Source organism: Hyperolius riggenbachi, chromosome 4 (genome assembly GCF_040937935.1).
Source record: "Hyperolius riggenbachi isolate aHypRig1 chromosome 4, aHypRig1.pri, whole genome shotgun sequence".
Classification (NCBI taxonomy): Eukaryota; Metazoa; Chordata; class Amphibia; order Anura; family Hyperoliidae; genus Hyperolius; species Hyperolius riggenbachi.
Window position 1 is genome coordinate 163527834 of NC_090649.1, and position 20719 is coordinate 163548552.

At 45.9% G+C, this 20719-nt stretch overlaps 1 protein-coding gene across 1 annotated transcript in view; it reads left to right on the forward strand.

Moving 5' to 3' along the window:
* RSRC1 (arginine and serine rich coiled-coil 1) overlaps positions 1 to 20719 on the forward strand; it is a 370688-nt gene continuing 349969 nt past the window's right edge. Inside the window, exons 1-3 of the mRNA XM_068279276.1 lie at positions 1 to 109; positions 8517 to 8705; positions 18622 to 18735. Coding sequence (XP_068135377.1) covers positions 8524 to 8705; positions 18622 to 18735 — 296 coding nt within the window. The 5' untranslated portion in view covers positions 1 to 109; positions 8517 to 8523. The remainder of the gene's footprint in view (positions 110 to 8516; positions 8706 to 18621; positions 18736 to 20719) is intronic.

A 20719-nucleotide genomic window follows, 5' to 3' on the forward strand; every position in this document is an offset into this window, starting at 1 on the left:
CGGCTGGCGCTTGCCTGTGTCTGCAGAGGAGAGCGCTCGACTGCTCTGGTCTGACTGTATGTTTCCAGCGTGGGCCAGGTAGCCGGAGCCGGTGGAGCTGCAGGTTGGGGTGAGTGGGGGACTGGGGTCTGTGTGCTGGTAGTCTGTCTATTCTGGTGTCCTCTCAGTGACCTGTGACAGGCTCTGGGCTCGCAGCTGGGAAGCGGAGGCCTCGGCCATCTTTAGCAGGCCTGTAGTGTTGTGATGGGGAGAAGTGATCTGGCTTCTGGGCCTGTGGGCTGCATAGTACCCCTAACCTGCGCATGGGGAAAACAGCTGGGTGTAAGAAGACCTGGCCACAGACTATACTCTAACACTGAACTAAACCCAGCCCTGACTGCTGTCTGTACAAGTGTATATGATGAGAACCTAGGGAGACAGAATGTCAGCTTACTAGACTGTCACTGTGGGAGATGTATCAACACCAGTGCATGAATAGTAGTGCAAAACTGCTGCTAAAGTGGGGCAGATGCCCAGTGCAGGATTGTATTGGTTGCTCTGAGTAGCTGTTCTGCACTTTGCACCTGTTTTGCACAATTTCCAGTCCATTTTCACTTCCACTGGTTCTGATAAATCTTCCTAGTGTTTATCACAGTATAATAAATGAAATATCCACACCTTGCACACTTGGGGCTTGATTCACAAAGCGGTGCAAAGTGTTTGCACGCCTGTGAAAAGCCCTTTATCACGCCTAAACTCAGTTTAGGAGTGATAAGAAGAAACTCGCGCGATCTCCCGCGCGCAAAGTTTTGCGCGCGTAGCGCACCGCGCTGCGCGCGCAGTGTGCCCTGCTTCGCGCGCAGCGTCCATTGAGCCCTATGGGACTTTGCGCGCGCAAAACTTTGCGCGCGGGAGCTTCGCGCGAAGAGCAGCACAAATCGGTGATAACTCAGCTTTGCACCGCTTATCACGCCTAAAGTCTTTTAGGCGTGATAACTGAGTTATCACCGCTTTGTGAATCAAGCCCCATGGGTTGCAATGGACAATATATTTGCATCACAACGTGATACCATGTTATTCCTATGGGGGTTTTACATCTAATATGGTGCGGCGGTTCCCAATGCATGCTTTGCGATAACAGGGTAATGCCTGTGTTTACAGTGGCAGTGAGGTATATTTTCATTGTATCACTCTGTGGTCGCAAATGCTACTGCACAGTGTGCCTTTTTTCGCTCTTTGTTGTAGTTTGAACGCAATGCAACTTACACAGCGTGAAAGGGCCCTTAGGTGACGGAGCAGCCTGCAAGCCTGACTGGTGCAACTAAAGCCTTTCTACGGGTTTGAAGACAAACGGAGCCACCCAAGAGGACAGTGATGGAGCCCACCAACTACATGGGACTGGAGGAAGCCCCAGGTAAGTATGATTTCTTCTATGCAAACCTGTCTCAGGTACAGATTAAGGCCTCTTTCCCACCAAGACGTTGCATTAGATGCAACATTAAGATCGCATAACGTGCCCCTAACGCAATGCATGGTGGTTTTGAAGTTGGACATCAGATTGAGCTGCGTTAGGCGGCTCTTGACGCGTCCGTGATGCATACTTTTTGATGCATGCGGACCACGTTGTTCCGCCAGCCAATCGCTGCACAAAGCGGCCGCTCCAGGAAGTAAACACTGCACGTCACACAGTGCAGTGAATATTAACTAGCCATGTGGCTGGCTGCAATAGTGGACTCTCCCCTCCTCCTCCAACATTACTGAGCATGTGCAAATAGTCTAAAGCGTGTAGCGTTACAATGTAACGCAACGTGGGCACTGTGAACAGCCCATTGATTTTTCATTGCTGTGCGTTGGGCTGCGTTACAGGCTGCTTTAACGTGCGCCTGTAGCGTCTCACTGTGAAAGCAGCCTAAAGCGAACCTTAATTCCGAACTTCCTCTCTGCTGTAAACGATACGCAACAGCATCATCGCCTTTAAAGAAAAACATTTATTTGTTGCAGCTAATACAAATCCTGCAAAAAATTTGCAGTGTGTCTACTTTCTGCTTTCGTGGAAGCAGACCTATTAACATCCTGTGCTTTCAAATGAGCGTATCTGCAGTGGCAGCCAGCTGACACAGCTGAGAGATCATATTACAGTGGTGATTAGACACCAGATGAGGGGGGAATTAGACAGACTAAGCTCTCTAAATACATATAGGGTGCCTGTCTCTCTGTTTTCCTTCTGTCCTGTGCAAAAACTCAGGTCCACTTTATGCACATAGCAATTGAAAAGTTACTAAAAAGTAGGTCAAAAATAATAAACGTATTTTGGATATTTTCGTACATGCTGGGAGTTTTCAAGGTATTTTATTTGTAAGGTTTAAAAATATCTCCTTGGAGAAAACTCCTGAGAAAAGATAAGCCTCATCTACATGGGTAGATGAGGCTGCGATCTGGCGGCTTGACTCTTCCGCCTCCCCGCTCGCCGCGCGTGCGCCGCATTCGATTCCTCGCTTGTCCTCGCCGGCGCCGCTTATTTTCCGCTCGATTCTCTGCCATTGTCCCCTCCCGGGGAGCGAGCAGGGAATTGGCGGTGGAGAGATCCGTCCTGTCGGATCTTATCAATCGAGCCGCATCATCGGCTCGATTGATAAGGAACATCGCGGCCGCATCTACGCGTGTAGATGCGGCTTTAAAGTGAACTCAGGTAAATCACTGGTTCAAAAAAAGTTAATGCAAACCAGGTTACATGAAGTGAGAGGTATATGGTGGCTTCTATCTTTTAACCTCCTGAGCGGTATGGACGAGCTCAGCTCGTCCATCACCGCCGGAGGCTGCCGCTCAGGCCCTGCTGGGCCGATTTGCTTCAAATAAAAAGCAGCACACGCAGCCGGCACTTTGCCAGCCGCGTGTGCTGCCTGATCGAGCAGCGGCGAAAGAGGGTCCCCCCAGCCGCCCGAGCCCTGCGCATCCAGACCAATCAGTTCCGGCCAGCGCTAAGGGCTGGATCGGAGGCGGCTGACGTCCATGACGTCACTCCGCTCGTCGCCATGGCGACGAGGAAAGCCAAACAAGGAAGGCTGCTCATTGCGGCCTTCCTTGTTTGTTCTGGGCGCCGGAGGCGATCGGAAGAACGCCTCCGGAGCGCCCTCTAGTGGGCTTTCATGCAGCCAACTTTCAGTTGGCTGCATGAAATAGTTTTTTTTTAATTGAAAAAAAACCCTCCCGCAGCCTCCCTGGCGATCTCAATAGAACGCCGGGGAGGTTAAGCATCAGTAATGTCTGAATCGCACACCTGAAACAAGCATGCAGCTAGTCTAGTCAGATTTCAGTCAGAGTACCTGATCTGCATGCTTTGTCATGGTCTATTGCTAAAAGTATTAAGCTTAGTACACACATTCAATTTTGATTTGCCAGTCTCTGGCTGATTTTACCACTTCCATCTAGTATGAGGGCTAACAGATTCTGAATACTATGATGAGATTCCGCGCCACGTATTATGTTGGTGCTTTCTAAATCAATAATAATAATTATGTAGGTAAGCTCTCATTTTACATGGAAGTAGTAATATTGCTCATTCAAAGTTGGATGTGTGTACCAGGTTTTAGAGGTAAGAAATCGTTGAAACAGACAGACAATTTGCGCTATTTAGGGCTTATTCACAGTGAGACGTTGCAGTGTAATGTAACGTTAAAGTCGCAACGCAGCATTACAAAACAATGCATTATCGTCACATATAGTAGGTACAGTAAAGCAATACAGGCAATGAAAATTATGCTTTCCTGTACCAGGTAACTAGGGATGGCCCAGCCTAGGAGAACTCATGGAGAAGCATGTGATCAGTTTGGTCAGCTGATAGATTTGTAAGGTTCTGATTTGCTGTGATGACTTCCTGGTCTAGCACATGATCATGACCAGCAAATCAGAGCCTTACAAATCTATCAGCTGATCAAACTGATCACCTGCTTCTCCATAAGTTCTCCTAGACAGGGCCATCCCTACTGGTAACGCGTGCGTAAAGAGCAGCAGTGCATTACCATAACACTACACGTTACATTGCGACGCTAATGTCGCACTGTGAACAGTGTGACATTAGCTTATCATTGCAGTGCGGTAAGCTATGTTATAAGAGTTTATAACGCAGCTCCGCAATGTTCCACTGTGAATGTAGCCTCAAAAGTATATAATTATGCCAATCTCCATATTCCTCTCACGTCGGGTGTGCTTCAAGCTTGATCCGCACTCTGCTATTTAGGAAACGTAGGCGGTCACAGCATGATCTAAACGTGGGCGGTCACAGCATGATATAATATACAATCTGCTGTGTACATATGTGTAATTGTGGGGTCTGTGGTAGCATAATCTTTACTACTGATGTCATGTCTGTTTTCCTTGTTGTGTCTGGAGAGGTTGTACAAACCGGGACTTTGCGTTAGGCTAATGTGCTTCAATGCAATGTGGAGATGTGAACATGCGTAATGTGTTGCATTATAACACAACATGATTGGTGCAAACACACCCTAAAGAGTTGAAGAAATTGCTGTCTGCATTGTTAGGGTGCGATCTTGTGTCTTGGAATTTGTGCAGGGGCTAAAGGGTTATATCTGCTTATGTGGCTTCCCTACTAAAAGCTTGTTTACATCAGAAGGTCACAGAAGGGTCAAACAGACAGACAAGTGTTGTTGACATCTTAAAGACTCTGAGAATACATCTAAAGGCTCATACACACCTACCAACAATCTGTCCAACTATGTTCCAAACTTGTCTGTTGGAAGATAAGTTGGGTGTGTACGGCTGGCAAACAACCAGATGACCAACTGATAACAGGTTCTTTGCCAGATCCAAATGGTGGATTAATCTGACCAACTGTCATTCAGGTTGGAATGTGTGTACAAGTCTTTTGAACAACTTTATCGTTTTTGAATGTAGACATGCTGTGTAGTTTGTCGCTTAGCTTGTGCACATAGTATTTAAAGAGAACCTGTACTGAAAAAAGGGCCCCTGGGGGGTACTTACCTTGAGAGGCGGAAGCTTCTGGATCCGATTGAGGCTCCCCCTGTCCTCCTCAGTCCCACGGTGGTCTCTCTAGGGCCCTCCGATTCCACATCCAATATATTGTCAGGCTGTTGCGCAGGTGCAGAAGCACCTGCAATATTTACCTTCCTTGGCGCAGGCGCAGTAGCGGCTCTCAGCTCGGATCAGGCAGAAATAGCCGATCGCAATAGAGTGGACCTGATCGGGATGTGCTGGTTCCGCCTGATCCAACCCGAGAGCTGCTACTGCGCCTGCACTGGAGCCGGGGAAGGTAAATATCTACTTGGCCTCAATTCAGAGCGGCCTAGAAAGACCACCATGGGACAGAGGAGGACTGGGGAAGCCTCAATCGGATCCAGAGGCTTCCCCCTCCCGAGGTAACTACCTCACAAAGGCCCTTTTTTTCAGTACAAGTTCTCTTTAATTGTATGTTTTTACATGTATTTAAAATTTAGTGATTTCTGCGATAGTGGTTCTGATCTGAATTTGCATGTGGGAAATCACACTCTATCCCCTCAAATGGGAACGATCCTATAGGCCATTTATTTTTCTGCAGAAAATTTGCATATGAAAATGTTCTGCCTTGCTGTGATTATCACAGACTGCACAGACGTGCGGTCTGGTTACTGCAGCAGATTGACAAATGTGAACGCACCTATTTAGAAAGTAGGAGCCGTTCACTGTCCATTTAACAATGAGCGGAGAATGGACAAAAATATCCGTTCTCTGGCACAAGTGGGAACACAGCCCTAAAGGATACCCGAAGTGACATGATGAGATAGTCATGTGTATGTACAGTACCTAGCACACAAATAACTATGCTGTGTTCCTTTTTTTCTTTCTCTGCCTGAAAGAGTTAAATATCAGGTATGTAAGTGGCTGACTCAGTCCTGACTCAGACACAAAGTGACTACAGTGTGACCCTCACTGATAAGAAATTCCCATTTTTATCTCTTTCTTGCTCTCAGAAGCCATTTTCTGCTAGTAAAGTGTTTTATAGTTGGAATTTCGTATCAGTGAGGGTCACACGGTGGTCACTTCCTTTCTGAGTCAGGGCTGAGTCAGCCACTTACATACCTGATATTTAACTCTTTCAGGCAGAGAAAGAAAAAAAGGAACTCACCATAGTTATTTGTGTGCTAGGCACTGTACATACACATGTCTATCTCATCGTGTCACATGTCACTTTGGGTATCCTTTAAAGAGACACATTTCTGTTGAAGTTTATTGAGGCTATGTAAACAAAAGGTAAGTGTTAAACTGTGTTTATCAGGGGAGCTTAGACATGGCTTTTGTCTACAATGGCATTCCGGAGTACAGGCACACTTTAAAGTCGACCTGAAGTCAAAATATAGTTTTAACTGATCAGCCTTCTGTTGTTTTCCTCTGCAAGGAAATATGTTTGCTTTTTCTGAGCTGGTTTGATATGGAAATATTGTGTTTATTGAAGCCAGGCAGCTTCCTTTGTCTCCAGCATTTGTATCAAATTGACTAGAATGATGAGAGTATGTGGAATTCCTACATCAAAAGCGAAACCATGTCTGCATAGTCCACTGATAGCAGACTGCTGCCCATAGGTCACTTTATAAAACCTTAAAGAGAATGTCCAGTTTAATTGAGAAGAATACATGGTGCTCAAGGAATAATGGCAAACCTTATTTGGGGTGCACTCATTTGTTTTTATGTGCTTATAACACAATCATTCTACAATGTTTCTAGTAGAAATAATTAAGTCAGTGGTAGGTCAAAGGAAAATGCAATATTTAGGCAGTTTTTCTTGAGGAAACTCTCTGAGCAGAACTAGATCATTGCACAGAACAAATCAGATTTGGAGATTTAGGGTCCTTTTACACTTACCATGCTGCGCCGCACAAAAACACTGCATCCTGTTGCAGAAGCAAAGATAGCCTTATGGGGCTTTCACATTAATTGCGGTGCAGAGGGTCCAGACGCAGTAACACACTGCAAGCAGTGCGCTAACAGACGTGTTCCTTCACCACGTAAGTGAGGCATACATTCATTGTACTGAAAACCTCACTATTAACCTCCCTGGCATTCAATTTCCCTAGGATCTCTGTGCAAAAAGTGATATAATTAATTTTCATAACCTTTTTTTTTTTTTCTTGTAACTTTCCAAAATGTGTCAAGCAAGGGGCTAGTATACAGTGCAGGAGAGTATTGATGTGTATAACCATCAATACCGCTAGGGAGTTTAAAGGAAACCTGAGACCAAATAATTTTCAGATTTTATACTTACCTGGGGCTTCCTCCAGCCCCCTTAACCACCCTGGCGTTCTGATTAAATCGCCAGGGTGGCTGCGGGAGGGTTTTTTTTAAATAAAAAAAAAACTATTTCATGCAGCCAACTGAAAGTTGGCTGCATGAAAGCCCACTAGAGGGCGCTCCGGAGGCGTTCTTCCGATCGCCTCCGGCGCCCAGAATAAACAAGGAAGGCCGCAATGAGCGGCCTTCCTTGTGTTGCTTACATCGTCGCCATAGCGACGAGCGGAGTGACGTCATCGACGTCAGCCGACGTCCTGACGTCAGCCGCCTCCGATCCAGCCCTTAGCGCTGGCCGGAACTTTTTGTTCCGGCTACGCTGGGCTCAGGCGGCTGGGGGGACCCTCTTTCGCCGCTGCTCGCGGCGGATCGCCGCAGAGCGGCGGCGATCAGGCAGCACACGCGGCTGGCAAAGTGCCGGCTGCGTGTGCTGCTTTTTATTTGACGAAAATCGGCCCAGCAGGGCCTGAGCGGCAGCCTCTGGCGGTGTTGGACGAGCTGAGCTCGTCCAGACCGCTCAGCAGGTTAAGGTTGCTTGTTGTCTTGCCGTCTACCCGGGCCGCTCCTGTCTCTCACTGGGCGGCCCAGTACTCTGCTCAAGTCGCGCTTCGTTGCTCATGTGCAGCCCAGCCTCGCACGCTCCTGCAGACGAGCGTGTTCTGCTTCTGCGCAGTAGTACCGGGCTATGCATGCGCAACTCGGGCAGAGTACCGAGCCATCCAGCAGGTGACAGGAGCAGCCCAGGGAGATGACAAGGGACCGAGCAGCATCGAGGGTGCTGGAGGAAGCCCAAGGTAAGTATAAAAGGTGAGAGCTCTTTGGTCTCAGGTACACTTTAAGGCTTCCCCAATCTTCTTACGCCCCTCCTGTGCTGGGACCCTTGGAAAATATTCAACATTGTTGAATATTGCTCACGGCCATGCTCCCCTCTGTGTACGAGTGCGGCCTCACTACGCAGTCGCAAAGTAGGACCTGCGCTTGCGCAGTAGCATGGAGCCATTCGTGTGTGGCTTTTTTTCTCTGTGCATCAGTGGCATTGTGGTACTGCATTGGTGCAAACCCTACTGGCAGCTGCACACAGGTAGGAGCGGGGCTGCTAAGATGAAGGGAGTCCCGTCCGGCAGTGGAGGGATCTGCTTGCAAGTCACTGCTGTGGGATCGAGCATAGAATTTCTCTTAAAAATAAGTACAGATATCTATTTTTTATTGAATTAAAATTATGTATATTGTTTTTATTCAAGACACACAATGGGCCGACGCTCTTCAGATTCTGAGGAGGAAACCAGGACTCGCAAAAAGAAGAAACATCGAAGGCGCTCGTCTTCCAGTAGCTCATCGAGCAGCCGAACCCGCAGTCGTAAGAAATCCGGGCGCAGGTCCAGGTCTCGCTCACGTGAGGCGTACTCCAGTTCACACTCCTATGACAAAAGGTGAGTGCAGGTCTGCGTGACCTGGGGTGTCATAAGATCGGTGTCTCAGAGGTCTTATACTTCCAGTCCCAGGTCAAATGTGTTCTATTTAATTTACATTTTCCAAACAAGGAGGAGTGTCCTCATCACTTACATGTGGTCTGGGGGTGCTTGGGTCAAAATAGCTTATCCAGCAGTAGTAGCTGGATAGTGTACCAAGGAGTTCAAGGCAAGACTCCCTAAAGGCTCATGCACACATCAGACCAAAGTCTTTGGAAAATGAAAGATCACAGACCAATTTTACCCCCTTCCATGTAGTACGAGCCATACCTACACAGTCTATTCTATGGAGCTGAACTCCCCATCAGACAAAAATCTTTGCAAGATGCTGTACACAAAGATGCTGTAGACATTCAAAAGATCAGTATCTGCAAAAGATCTGTTCCTGCAAAAGATCCATTCCTGCAAAATGCATTCATAGTCTATGATATCTGTAGATCATCATACACACCTTGTTTAACAGACATTCATCTGCAGATCAGATCCACCAGGATGGATTTTCAGATCTGCAGATGATTGTCTGATCTGCAGATGAATGTCAGTTAAACAAGGTGTGTATGATGATCTGCAGATCTCATAGACTATGAATGCAATTGGCAGGAACAGATCTTTTGCAGATACTGATCTTTTGTGTCTGTACAGCATCTGTGTGTGCAGCATCTTGCAAAGATTTCTGTCTGATGGGAAGTTCAGCTCCATAGAAAAGACTGTGTAGGTATGGCTCTCATACTACATGAAGGGTGGTAAGATTGGTCTGTGATCTTTCATTTTCCAAAGACTATAGTCTGATGTGTGTATGAGCCTTAACACGGCAGATGGCCTCTTGAGTGCTTTGAGTCCAACAGTAAAAAAACACTATACAAACGTTCGGATTATTAATACAAAAGTGGAAAACAGAAATCCCTTAGTAACAGCACCATAATTTGAAAAAAATTGGTACATGATCTTATTTTAACATGATCAAAAATAGAATATAAGTTCCATACTCATAGTAATACAATAAATTAAAATCATTTAAAAGAAAATCTGATCATACAATGCCTTGCTGTATAATATAAATATGCCCAATGCTCAATACAATAAGGAATGGTCAGTACCACTAGTTGAATCTATAATATATATTTTCCCACTGGAGGCTCAAAACTAGAGCCCACAAATGGGTGAACCCAGGTTCAGTAACATACCAAGGAGTGCAATATTAGTGTAACAGTCACATCACAAAGTGCTCATTGCAAATCCATACATAAATACAAATCCATACGCAAAAGACAATAACATCCACAGTGCTAGTAAAACCTCTAAACTGATAACAGTCTGATGTCAGGTGACTAGTATAGGAGCAGCCTATGGAATGAAGTGCAGAGAGAGCAATAGTGCAAAAAAGATACTTGGCCCAAGAAGTAGTGGATGAACAGGACAGCATGACGAGAGGCAGAGGATCCCCTCAGGACAGATCCCACAAGTTCCTCGGGCTTCACCCCGCTTTCTCAAGGAGAGGAGAGCATCTGTGCTTAGTAGTACTGAGCACTTTGAGATGTGATTGTTTTGATGCAGGTTCAAAGGTGTATCTCATACTTGCACTAATATTGCACTCCTTGGTATATTACTGAAGCTGGGTTCATTGTATGATCAGATTTTCTTTTAAATTGTTTTAATTTATTGTATTACCCTGAGTGTTGAATTTATATTCTATTTTGATCATGTTAAATAAAGATCATGTACCAAAAAAATCTTTCAAAATTATCTGAGTGGTGCTGTGCCTGTTACTAAATGGGGTTCTGTTTTTCCCTTTTGTAATTTACATTTTCCCTGCAGCATACTGCTAAAGAATGTTACTTCTAGCTCATTGTTGGTAATCTCACAACTGTGAGATATTTAGGTAACAATATATTGTATTTAGTACAGTGAGCAGTGACTTATTTTGGAATGCAATATTATGCCTTATAGTGGAACATATGTGCAATCACTCTGGGGTGCACAGTACTAGGTGTCAGCTGTAGTTTTGTTGCCAGGTCGTCTGTTAAACTAACTACACAGATTAATGTCTTCACAGCCCTGTACACAGCAGGCTGCAATGCAGTTTGTTCTGACAGCTTTATTTAATTGCCGGCTTTAAAGAGGAACTGTAGTGAACATTACATAATGAAGAAAATTGCTTATTGTTTACAATCTTAATTTATAGATTATTTAGTCAGTGTTTGCCCTTTGTGAAATCTTTCTTCTCGCTGTTTTGCATTCTGAAATGTATCACTGGTGGTGACATCTTTAGTTCTGTCAGGTGATCTGTACGGAATGTTCTTTACTGAGAGTTCTATGCATAGAGGGAGAGATTGCTTGCTTGGTGGTTGGAAAAAGCCATTACTTCACACAATGCAACGAGGTTTACAGACAGCAAACTGTCAGGACATCACACTATGGGAGGGGTTTCATCACAATATCAGCCACACAACCCTCCTGGTGATCTATTTAAGAAAAGGTAAAATGTTCTTGCTGGAAAGGGGGTATCAGCTACTGATTGGGATAAAGTTCAATCTGAGGTTAAATTCCTTTTTAAGTTATTCAGCGGTTTGTGCTGCAGTAGCTCTTCCGTGGGACTGCACCAGATGAGCTAGATTTTCCTCCCACGGGCTACCTGTGGTGCACATCATTCTATTGCTGGTTCACTGGCTGTCCATGCTTGGACCAGTTTGGTAGGTAGGAAATAGTGCAGTCTATAAACACCCCATAAGACCTGCTTTTTAGTGATGTTCTTACCCAGTCATCGAGCCATTGTAGTCTGACCCTTTTCAAAGTCTCTCAGATCCTTATGTGTGCCTGTTTTTCATGCTTCCAAAATTGCAACTTCAGGAACTGATTGTTCACTTGTTGGCTAATGCAGCTATGCCAACAGTCATTCTCTTTTGATCTCTCTTATTCATAAGGTGTTTCTCTCACTGGTTGTTTTCTCCTGCATTAAGCCACATACACACGTTCAACAAAAGTCTCTTAACCCCCTTGGCGGTATGATTCTTTCCGGATTTTAGGGTCTAAAAGCGGTGCACCCTTACAGACCCTAAAACCTGGAGAAAATCATGCTGCCAGGGAGATCTGCAGCAGTTCTGCAATCACTCACCTCCCTGGCTCCAGCGCTGCAGTTATGCCTCCATCCTCCAGTTGGCGCTGCAACTCTAAAGTGAAATTGCTGGCTGTCGTCATGACCACAGCCGACGATCTCACCAGCAGGAAGCAGAGCCCCGGAGGAGAGGAAGAAGAATGGCGGCCGACCTCGGGATCCCCCGGGTGGTATGTAAAACCGCCCTGCGGCGTGCTATACTCTGCACAGACCTTCCGGCGGTTGCCCCGAGCAGAGGTCGGGATTACCGCTCTCAGCACCCGCGGATCAGTCAAAAACAGTCTTATCAGTTTGCCGACAGTGCGTACACACGTGTTACTGTCGGCAGAACGACCGCCCCGCGGGTGGGTCTGACGGACCCGTCATTTGTAAAAATAGAGCGTGTGTACGTGCCTAAAAGTTGTCCAACTTCTTCAAGTTGTTTGATAATCGTGCTTTTAGGCTACTTGCACACTAAGACGTTGCGTTAGGTGCCACGTTAAGGTCGCATAACGTGCACCTAACGCAACGCCTGGTGCTCTTCGATGTGGACGTCAGAGTGAGCCGCGTTGTGCAGCTCACTCTGGCGGCCGTGATGCCGTGATGCGTACTCTTGGACGCATGCGGCATCACGTGGTCCCGCCGGCCAATCGCCGCACAGAGCGGCCGCTCCAGGAAGTAAACACTGCACGTCACAACATGCAGTGAATATTAATTAGCCATGTGCCTGGCCGCTCTCCGCTCCTCCCCAACATTACTGAGCATGTGCAGACAGTCTAACACGGCTTAAGCCGCTGTAACGCTATAGTATGCTGCACTTTCTGAAGAACGTGCAGCCTTACATGTAACGCAACGTGGGCAGTGTGAACAGCCCACTTGTGTTACATTGCTGTGCGTTGGGGGAGCGTTACAGGCTGCACTAACGTGCGCCTGTAACGTCCCTGTGTGGAAGCAGCCTTAAAAGACTTTTTTTGTTTACTTTTGCGTGTGAGAATCCTAGTATATTAACAGTTGAAAAAATGTTCAAGACAGCCTGTATGGTCCCAACAGTCTTGCTAAGGGCACAATTGCTTAGCTCTCAGTTTTTCTGTATTCTGTCTCTTGAGGCAAATATTAACCCTGGACGTCTCTAGCCCCTTAAGGACCAGAGCTGTCCATTCCCTGTTTGTTTGAACATATCATTACTGTAATTGGTCCACTGTATAAGGGCTAGTTCACACTGGGCGATTTTTCAGCAATATGCTGATCACTGGCGATCAGCAAAATGCTGCTGCTAATGCAAGTCATTGGTAGTGTTCACACTGTAGCGATTGCCAGTGACTAGCGATTTGCTGATGGTGCATGCAGCATTTTTGGAGCGATTGCATTTTAATGTTAAAGAATCACAAAACGCAATCGCTGCTAAATCGCTTTCCTGTACAGTGAAAAAACAGCTTTTTGCTGATCGCTGGCGATCAGCAAAACGCTACCAAAGCGCCCAGTGTGAACTAGCCCTAATAACGAGGTCAGGAACCAATGAAATTGCCTCCTGACCAAGATACGGAAGCTCTGCTGTCACTGTGACAGCAGTGTGAGTGAGCTGCAGTGATGAAATAGCGGCAAATGGTTGGAGCGATGAGACTGCAGGGTGTGGCTGATTGAAATCTACAGCCTGGCAGAGATAGCAGCACACAAACAAGGCAAAGATTTCAATCTAAACTGAAAATAAACTGATGAGATGAACAACTCTATCTATAGTCCTACTCCTAAAAATTCTTTCTCATTTTTAAATACACCTAAATAGGACTTTCCTGGAACCCCATAATCCTATTTTTTATTTAAAGCGGATCCGAGATGAAAAACTAACTATAACAAGTAACTTGTCTAAATATCTTATCTAAAGTTTAGATAGTTTACACAGCAAATCTGGCTGCATACAGCTTCAACAGTATAAGATGATTTATTCCTGTGATGCAATGAGAGCGGCCATGTTCTGTTTGTCATCAATACTCAGGTAATCTGCAACTGCATCTCCACCCCTCAGCCTGGGAAAAATTCACTCCCCCTCCCCTCTGCATCTGAAATCTCTTGCTAGAAATCTTCTTTTCCTCCTCCTGCCCAGACTGAGTTCCCACAAGCCCTTGCTACATGGGTCTGAGTGCCTTGGCGTTTTGGAGAAGCTGTGGGCGAGGCTTGTTTAGTTTATAGGGAATTAGAGTATTAAACCAAAAAAAAAGTATTTGGCTTGAGGAATGCCCTATAACCTATATGTAAGGAAGACAATTATGCAATGTATAAAAGTTAATCTCGGATCCACTTTAAGGTCTAAAATCCACATCTTAAAGTGAACCTCCGGACTAAAAATCTACTCAGTAGAACTGAAAAGGCTTGGTATTTCTTTAACAGTTTCAAAGCATCAGAACTTTGTTTTTCTTACCAAAGCACCATATTGGCCTCTTGCACACTGCAAGCGATTCCGATTCCACTTTTTAATCAGTTTTTACATCCGATTCCGATTCCGATTTGCAGTTTGCTCCCTGCACACTGCAAATCGGAATCTGAACCGAATGGAAAAACAGATTAAAAAGCGGAATCTGAATCGGAATCGCTTGCAGTGTGCAAGAGGCCTTTTAGCTGCATTTTTAGCTAAGCTCCACCCATCGAAGAAAACTGTCCAGGCTTTTTTTCCCTGATGCTGTGCAAAGCATGATGGGTTTTTCCTATTTTGTTGTTCACATTGCCTAGCAACTGGGAGGGGTGATCAGCACACAGGACAGTTGGAACTGTGTCTCATGCTCCCTGTCACCTCCTTTCAACCGAAAAGATGGCTGCCCTCATGAAATCAAACATTTGCCTGTTCTTTTAAAACAGGGTGGGTAAGAGATTATATTACCTATCATCATTACCTATTATCTACAGTGGCTTGCAAAAGTATTCGGCCCCCTTGAAGTTTTCCACATTTTGTCACATTATTGCCACAAACCTGAATCAATTTTATTGGAATTCCACATCAAAGACCAATACAAAGTGGTGTACATGTGAGAAGTGGAACGAAAATCATACATGATTCCAAACATTTTTTTACACATCAATAACTGCAAAATGGGGTGTGCGTAATTATTCAGCCCCCTTTGCTTTGAGTGCAGTCATTTGCCCATAGACATTGCCTGATGAGTGCTAATTACTAAATAGAGTGCACCTGTGTGTAATCAAATGTCAGTACAAATACAGCTGCTTTGTGACGACCTCAGAGGTTGTCTAAGAGAATATTGGGAGCAACAATACCATGAAGTCCAAAGAACACACCAGACTGGTCAGGAATAAAGTTATTGAGAAATTTAAAGCAGGTTTAAGCTGCAAAAAGATTTCCCAGGCTTTGAACATCCCACGGAGCACTGTTCAAACGATCATTCAGAAATTGAAGGAGTATGGCACAACTGTAAACCTACCAAGACAAGGCCGTCCATCTAAACCAGGGATGTCAAACCGGTCCTACGAGGGCCGAGGTCCTCACACATTTTTGATACAGCTCAAATGAATTGATGGGTCTGAATCAGGAGAGGTGTGGTCCATCAGGTAGAACACATTCCTTTATTTCTCAGTCCATCCTAAACACTGGCATGGATCTGGCCCTCCAGGCCTGGAGTTCGCCACATGTGATCTAAACTCACAGGCCGAACAAGGAGAGCGCTAATCAGAAATGCTGTCAAAAGGCCCATGGTGACACTGGACGAACTGCAGAGATCTACAGCTCAGGTGGGGGAATCTGTCCATAGGACAACTATTAGTCATGCACTGCACAAAATTGGCCTTTATGGAAGAGTGGCAAGATGAAAGCCATTGTTAACAGAAAAGCATAAGAAGTCCTATTTGCAGATCGCCACAAGCCATGTGGGTGACACCGCAAACATGTGGAAGAAGATGCTCTGGTCAGATGAGACCAAAATGAAACTTTTTGGCCAAAATGCAAAACTCTATGTGTGGCGGAAAACTAACACTGCACATCACTCTGAACACACCCTCCCCACTGTCAAATATGGTGGTGGCAGCATCATGCTCGGGGGGTGCATCTCTTCAGCAGGGACTGGGAAGCTGGTCAGAGTTGATGGGAAAATGGATGAAGCCAAATACAGGGCAATCTTGGAAGAAAACCTCTTGGAGTCTGCAAAAGACTTGAGATTGGGGCGGAGGTTCACCTTCCAGCAGGACAACGACCCTAAACATAAAGCCAGGGCAACAATGGAATGGTTTAAAACAAAACATATCTATGTGTTAGAATGGCCCAGCCAAAGTCCAGATCTAAATCCAATCGAGAATCTGTGGCAAGATCTGAAAACTGCTGATCACAAACGCTGTCCATCTAATCTGACTGAGCTGGAGCTGTTTTGCAAAGAAGAATGGGCAAGGATTTCAGTCTGTAGATGTGCAAAGCTGTTAGAGACATACCCTAAAAGACTGGCAGCTGTAATTGCAGCAAAAGGTGGTTCTACAAAGTATTGACTCAGGGGGCTGAATAATTACGCACACTCCACTTTGCAGTTATTGATTTGTAAAAAATGTTTGGAATCATGTATGATTTTCGTTCCACTTCTCACATGTACACCACTTTGTATTGGTCTTTCATGTGGAATTCCAATAAAATTGATTTAGGTTTGTGGCAGTAATGTGATAAAATGTGGAAAACTTCAAGGGGGGCGAATATTTTTGCAAGCCACTGTATTTTAATTAACATAACTAATGTAACTTAATGACAGTATGTTTGTTTAGGCTGAAGTTCCTCTTTAACCTTTCCAATCAATTTTCTCTAGGACCACCAGATACACCATACACACACACACACCACCAGTGTGTGGAGGGGGATGTGGTTGATCCAGGGAGTGCTGCAGTGGCAGGGATCCATTGGCCCTCTACCTCAATGAACTAGAACGAGGAGGCAGCCCGGCATCGGGGGAGGGGGGTTTCCCGCTCACCTGCTCACTTGCTAGCTCACTGACTGACTCACTCACGGCTGCTTTTCCCCACTGTGCATGTGCCACAATAAACCCGTAGTAGCGCAGTGTGCTGCCAGAATCCATTTTATGTCCCCCAAAGGGTGTCTTTGTTCTGGACTAGATCCAGATGATCTCAAATGGACCCACATAATATTAAATTACTAAATTACGTGGCACGTTGGTGGAGGATGGGGCTGGTGGCAATCAAAGTGTTGGACTTCGTATATAGAAACAAAGTGGTGGACAAAATAACTGGCTGATGGGCTAAATGTGCTTCACACACCCTGCTGCCATACTACATTTTTCAGGATCCCTGCATTACAGCAGAAGCAATGTCCTCAACATAAAGGTGCAGACCTGTAGTTCACAGGAACCAGGTGAGCAATTATGTGACTGCAGTCTACTCACAGGAATCTACTGAGACATAAGATGTCTGAAGTTTGTATGAATAGATGCACATCTATAGGCAAGCTGAGCAGTGCAATGGGGTATTGAACTTAAAGTTAAATCCAACATTTATACTTGTAATTTCCATGAATCTGTATGATTGCTTTGGGAATTTGCCTTTTTCATTTTGGGGTTAGTAAATAAAATTAGGTGGATGATCAAACAACTGTTCATGTGTGCAGCTACCTAGTGCCGAGTAACTCCTGGGTCTGTTAGTCCCCCCCCCCCCCCTTTTTTTTTTTTTTACAAAGTTACAGAATGCCCAGCGAGCTCATGGTGAACAAAAACTCCTAGGAGTGTTTAAGGGGCTAAAAAGAACCAAAAAGCCCTCCTATTAAAATACTATGCAAAACAAAAGTTTAGCTTACAGCAGGCATGTCCAAAGTCTGGCCAAGCCTTTTCTTGTGGCCCTGAAACTCTCTTGAGTCTTTAATTGTATGCAGCCCGCAGGCCCTTGCTGCAGCGCCTCATGCATCAATGTTGGTAGCAAACCTGTGTCTTCTCTGCTGCCTGTAGTCCAGGGCTGCCCAATAGGTCGATCGCGATCTACCGGTAGATCGCGACCGCCTTCTAGGTAGATCACGGCCTCTCGGCCGCGTCTTGTTAAATGTTGCGGCCGGCAGCTCATCATGTTTAGCTGCTGGCCACTGGCCAATAAGGATGCTGGGGAGGAGAGGCGGCGAGGAGAGAGGGAGGAGAGAAGCAGGAGAGAGGCGGCGTGGTCGCTACGTCATGGCAGGGAGCGGTGGCAGGCAGCTTGCGACGTGTGTGCTTGTAACGTGCCTGCCGCCGCCTCCAGCCATGACGTAGCGGCTGCGCCGCCTCTCTCCTCCCTCTCTCCTCGCCGCCTCTCCTCCCCTGCATCCTTATTGGCCAGCGGCCTGCCTGCCAGAGCGTTACAGGAGTCCCGGACCCTCAGCCGCCGGATTGAGGTAGACACATACCTGGCTAAACTACGCTGCAGGCACATATACCTGGCTAACCTACGTGGGGGGGGGGGGGGGTGCTTAGCATTTGAGACGTTGGTAGGTCTCCTGGCATCTGCAAATTTTAAAGTAGCTCGCGAGCCAAAAAAGTGTGGGCACGCCCGTGCTGTAGTCCCATGGTGTTTATTTTCACGAGGTTGGCCCCCTTGCAACCTCAAGAACAGTAATATGGCCCATGGTCTAAAAAGTTTGGACACCCTTGGCTTACAGGGACAACAAATGATGATTTGCATATTCAGCAGTGATGCATTGTGGGAAAAACCATGTGCTCACTCCAACCTGAATAATCGTAAATACTTTGTATGTGTTTTAAGAAGGAAAACTTTTGTTTTTTATTACAAAGAGTTAAAAAATGCATATTTATTCATTCATTGATGTTTCAGACGCAGGCACCGTTCTAGCAGTGAGTCCTCCTACAGCTCAAGACGCAAGCGCAGTCACAGCAGATCACGAGATAGAGGGAAGTCACGGAAAGTCCATAGATCCAGAGCATCCAGGTACTGAAACTGCAGGGACATTTCCTGGTCTCATATCGTTTTTTTTCTGTGAATAAAAGCTATGTTTTATAACATTAAAAAGTAATGTACCTAAATTGGAACCTCCATTGTTTTCTTGTTTCTGTGTTAACTTGTACCTAAATACAGTGATTTCACTTCAGGCTAAGTTTCCATTTATGCCATTTTTTTCCTACTTTTTGTGAATATTTGCATTAGAAAACATGCTAATGATAGTCAATGAGCTAGTTTCCATGTAATGCAAATTTTCATCCGCAATGAACTGTGTGAAAAACGCGGACAGTCTGCTGCATTCTTTTGCATTGCGCACCGGAATCGTGAATATTTGTGCATGTGAAACGTGCAAATTGGCATATGTTTTACAATGAGAGGCGAAATTGTCCACTTTGTTACCCGCATGCAAAATTTGGCATAATAGTTATACATTTGCAGTAATTTATACATATTCCACCCATTATTGCGCTCCGATACTCACAGGTACCTCGGTTACGTCCCTACCCCCTCTATCAACCTCCGTCCCTTCCATTCATTGCTCTAACTGAAACTACTCGAGTGGTGACCGGTAAAGCTCTGTCCTGCTGGCATGCTGTATACTCCTGTGCCCTCTGTTCATCTGAGATCCCACACCATTGGGTATGGCTGTGTGTGGGGCTGGGAGCGCCTTGGGCAAATGCACTTCACAAGCACCACTGATTCTAATAGTATTGTATCTTATTACACCCAGATATTATTTCCCTGTGTAACGACCGCCTAACGCCGATAGGCGTCGGCAGGTCGAAGTGGTGTTACCATGGAAGCGGGCGTTCCATGTCAGTTCACGGAGGGTATCTCCGTGAACTGCCTGCGAGCCTCAGATCGCGGCTTGCAGGCTAAATGTAAACACGCGGGTAAGAAATCCCCTGTGTTTACATCATACGGCGCTGCCGCGCAGCAGCGCCGTAAAGGAGATCGGCGATCCCCGGCCTCTAAATGGCCGGGGATCGCCGGCATCTGATAGGCTGAAGGATATACGTCCTGCGCAGCCCATAGCCTGCGGGAGACGGAGGGAAGGGCAGAGAGGGCAGAAATAGCTGCGGAGGGGGGCTTTGAGGAGCCCCCCGCTAAGCAGAAATAGCCGGCGGCAATCAGACCCCCCCAGCAGGACATCCCCCTAGTGGGGGAAAAAAGGGGGGGAAGTCTGGTCGCCCTGGCTCAATCCTGATTGGTGCTGCGGACTGGAGAGCTCACGCAGCACTGATCATAGGAAAATCCCCTGGTCCTTAAGTGGTTAAGGTGCCCCCTGATAGTAGCCTGTGTTACACTTTGGTGTCCCTTAACCACCTCCCGACCGCCTAAGGCTGATGGACGGTGGGAGTGTGGTGCCACCAGGACCGCCTAACGCCAATTGTCAAGTCCTGGAGGCGAGGCTTAGCAGGGAATGCTGACAGTAGCAGTAGCAATCAGAGACCTCCAAAAAATAGCTCTATTAGTGAGAAGGAAGGGAGGTAAGATTAATTTGGCTGCTAAGTTGTATGGCTAAGCAATAAACTGTTAAAGCGGACCTGAACCCAGATGTCCTCTCTGCTCTAAAAGATACGCAACAGCATAATAACCTTTAAACAATAAACCTTTCTTTGTTACAGCTGGTACAAATCCTAATATAAATCTGCACGGTTTCTACTTCCTGATTCATGGAAGCAGAAATAATGTTAATACCTTGTCCTTTCAAAATGAGCTTATCTGCCATCTCTGCCATAGACAGTCATGTGACATAGGGGAGAGATAAAATTACGCCTTGTGATTAGATATAAATGAGGGGGAATTAGACAAGCTAAACTCTCTAAATACATACAGGGTGCATTTCTCTGTTTTACTTCTGTCCTGTGCAAGAGTTCGGGTCCACTTTAAAGGTGCAGTGCTGAATTGAAAAAAAAATCACCTGCTCACTAGGGGGGTATAAACCTGTGGTCCCTGCATTAAGTTTCCC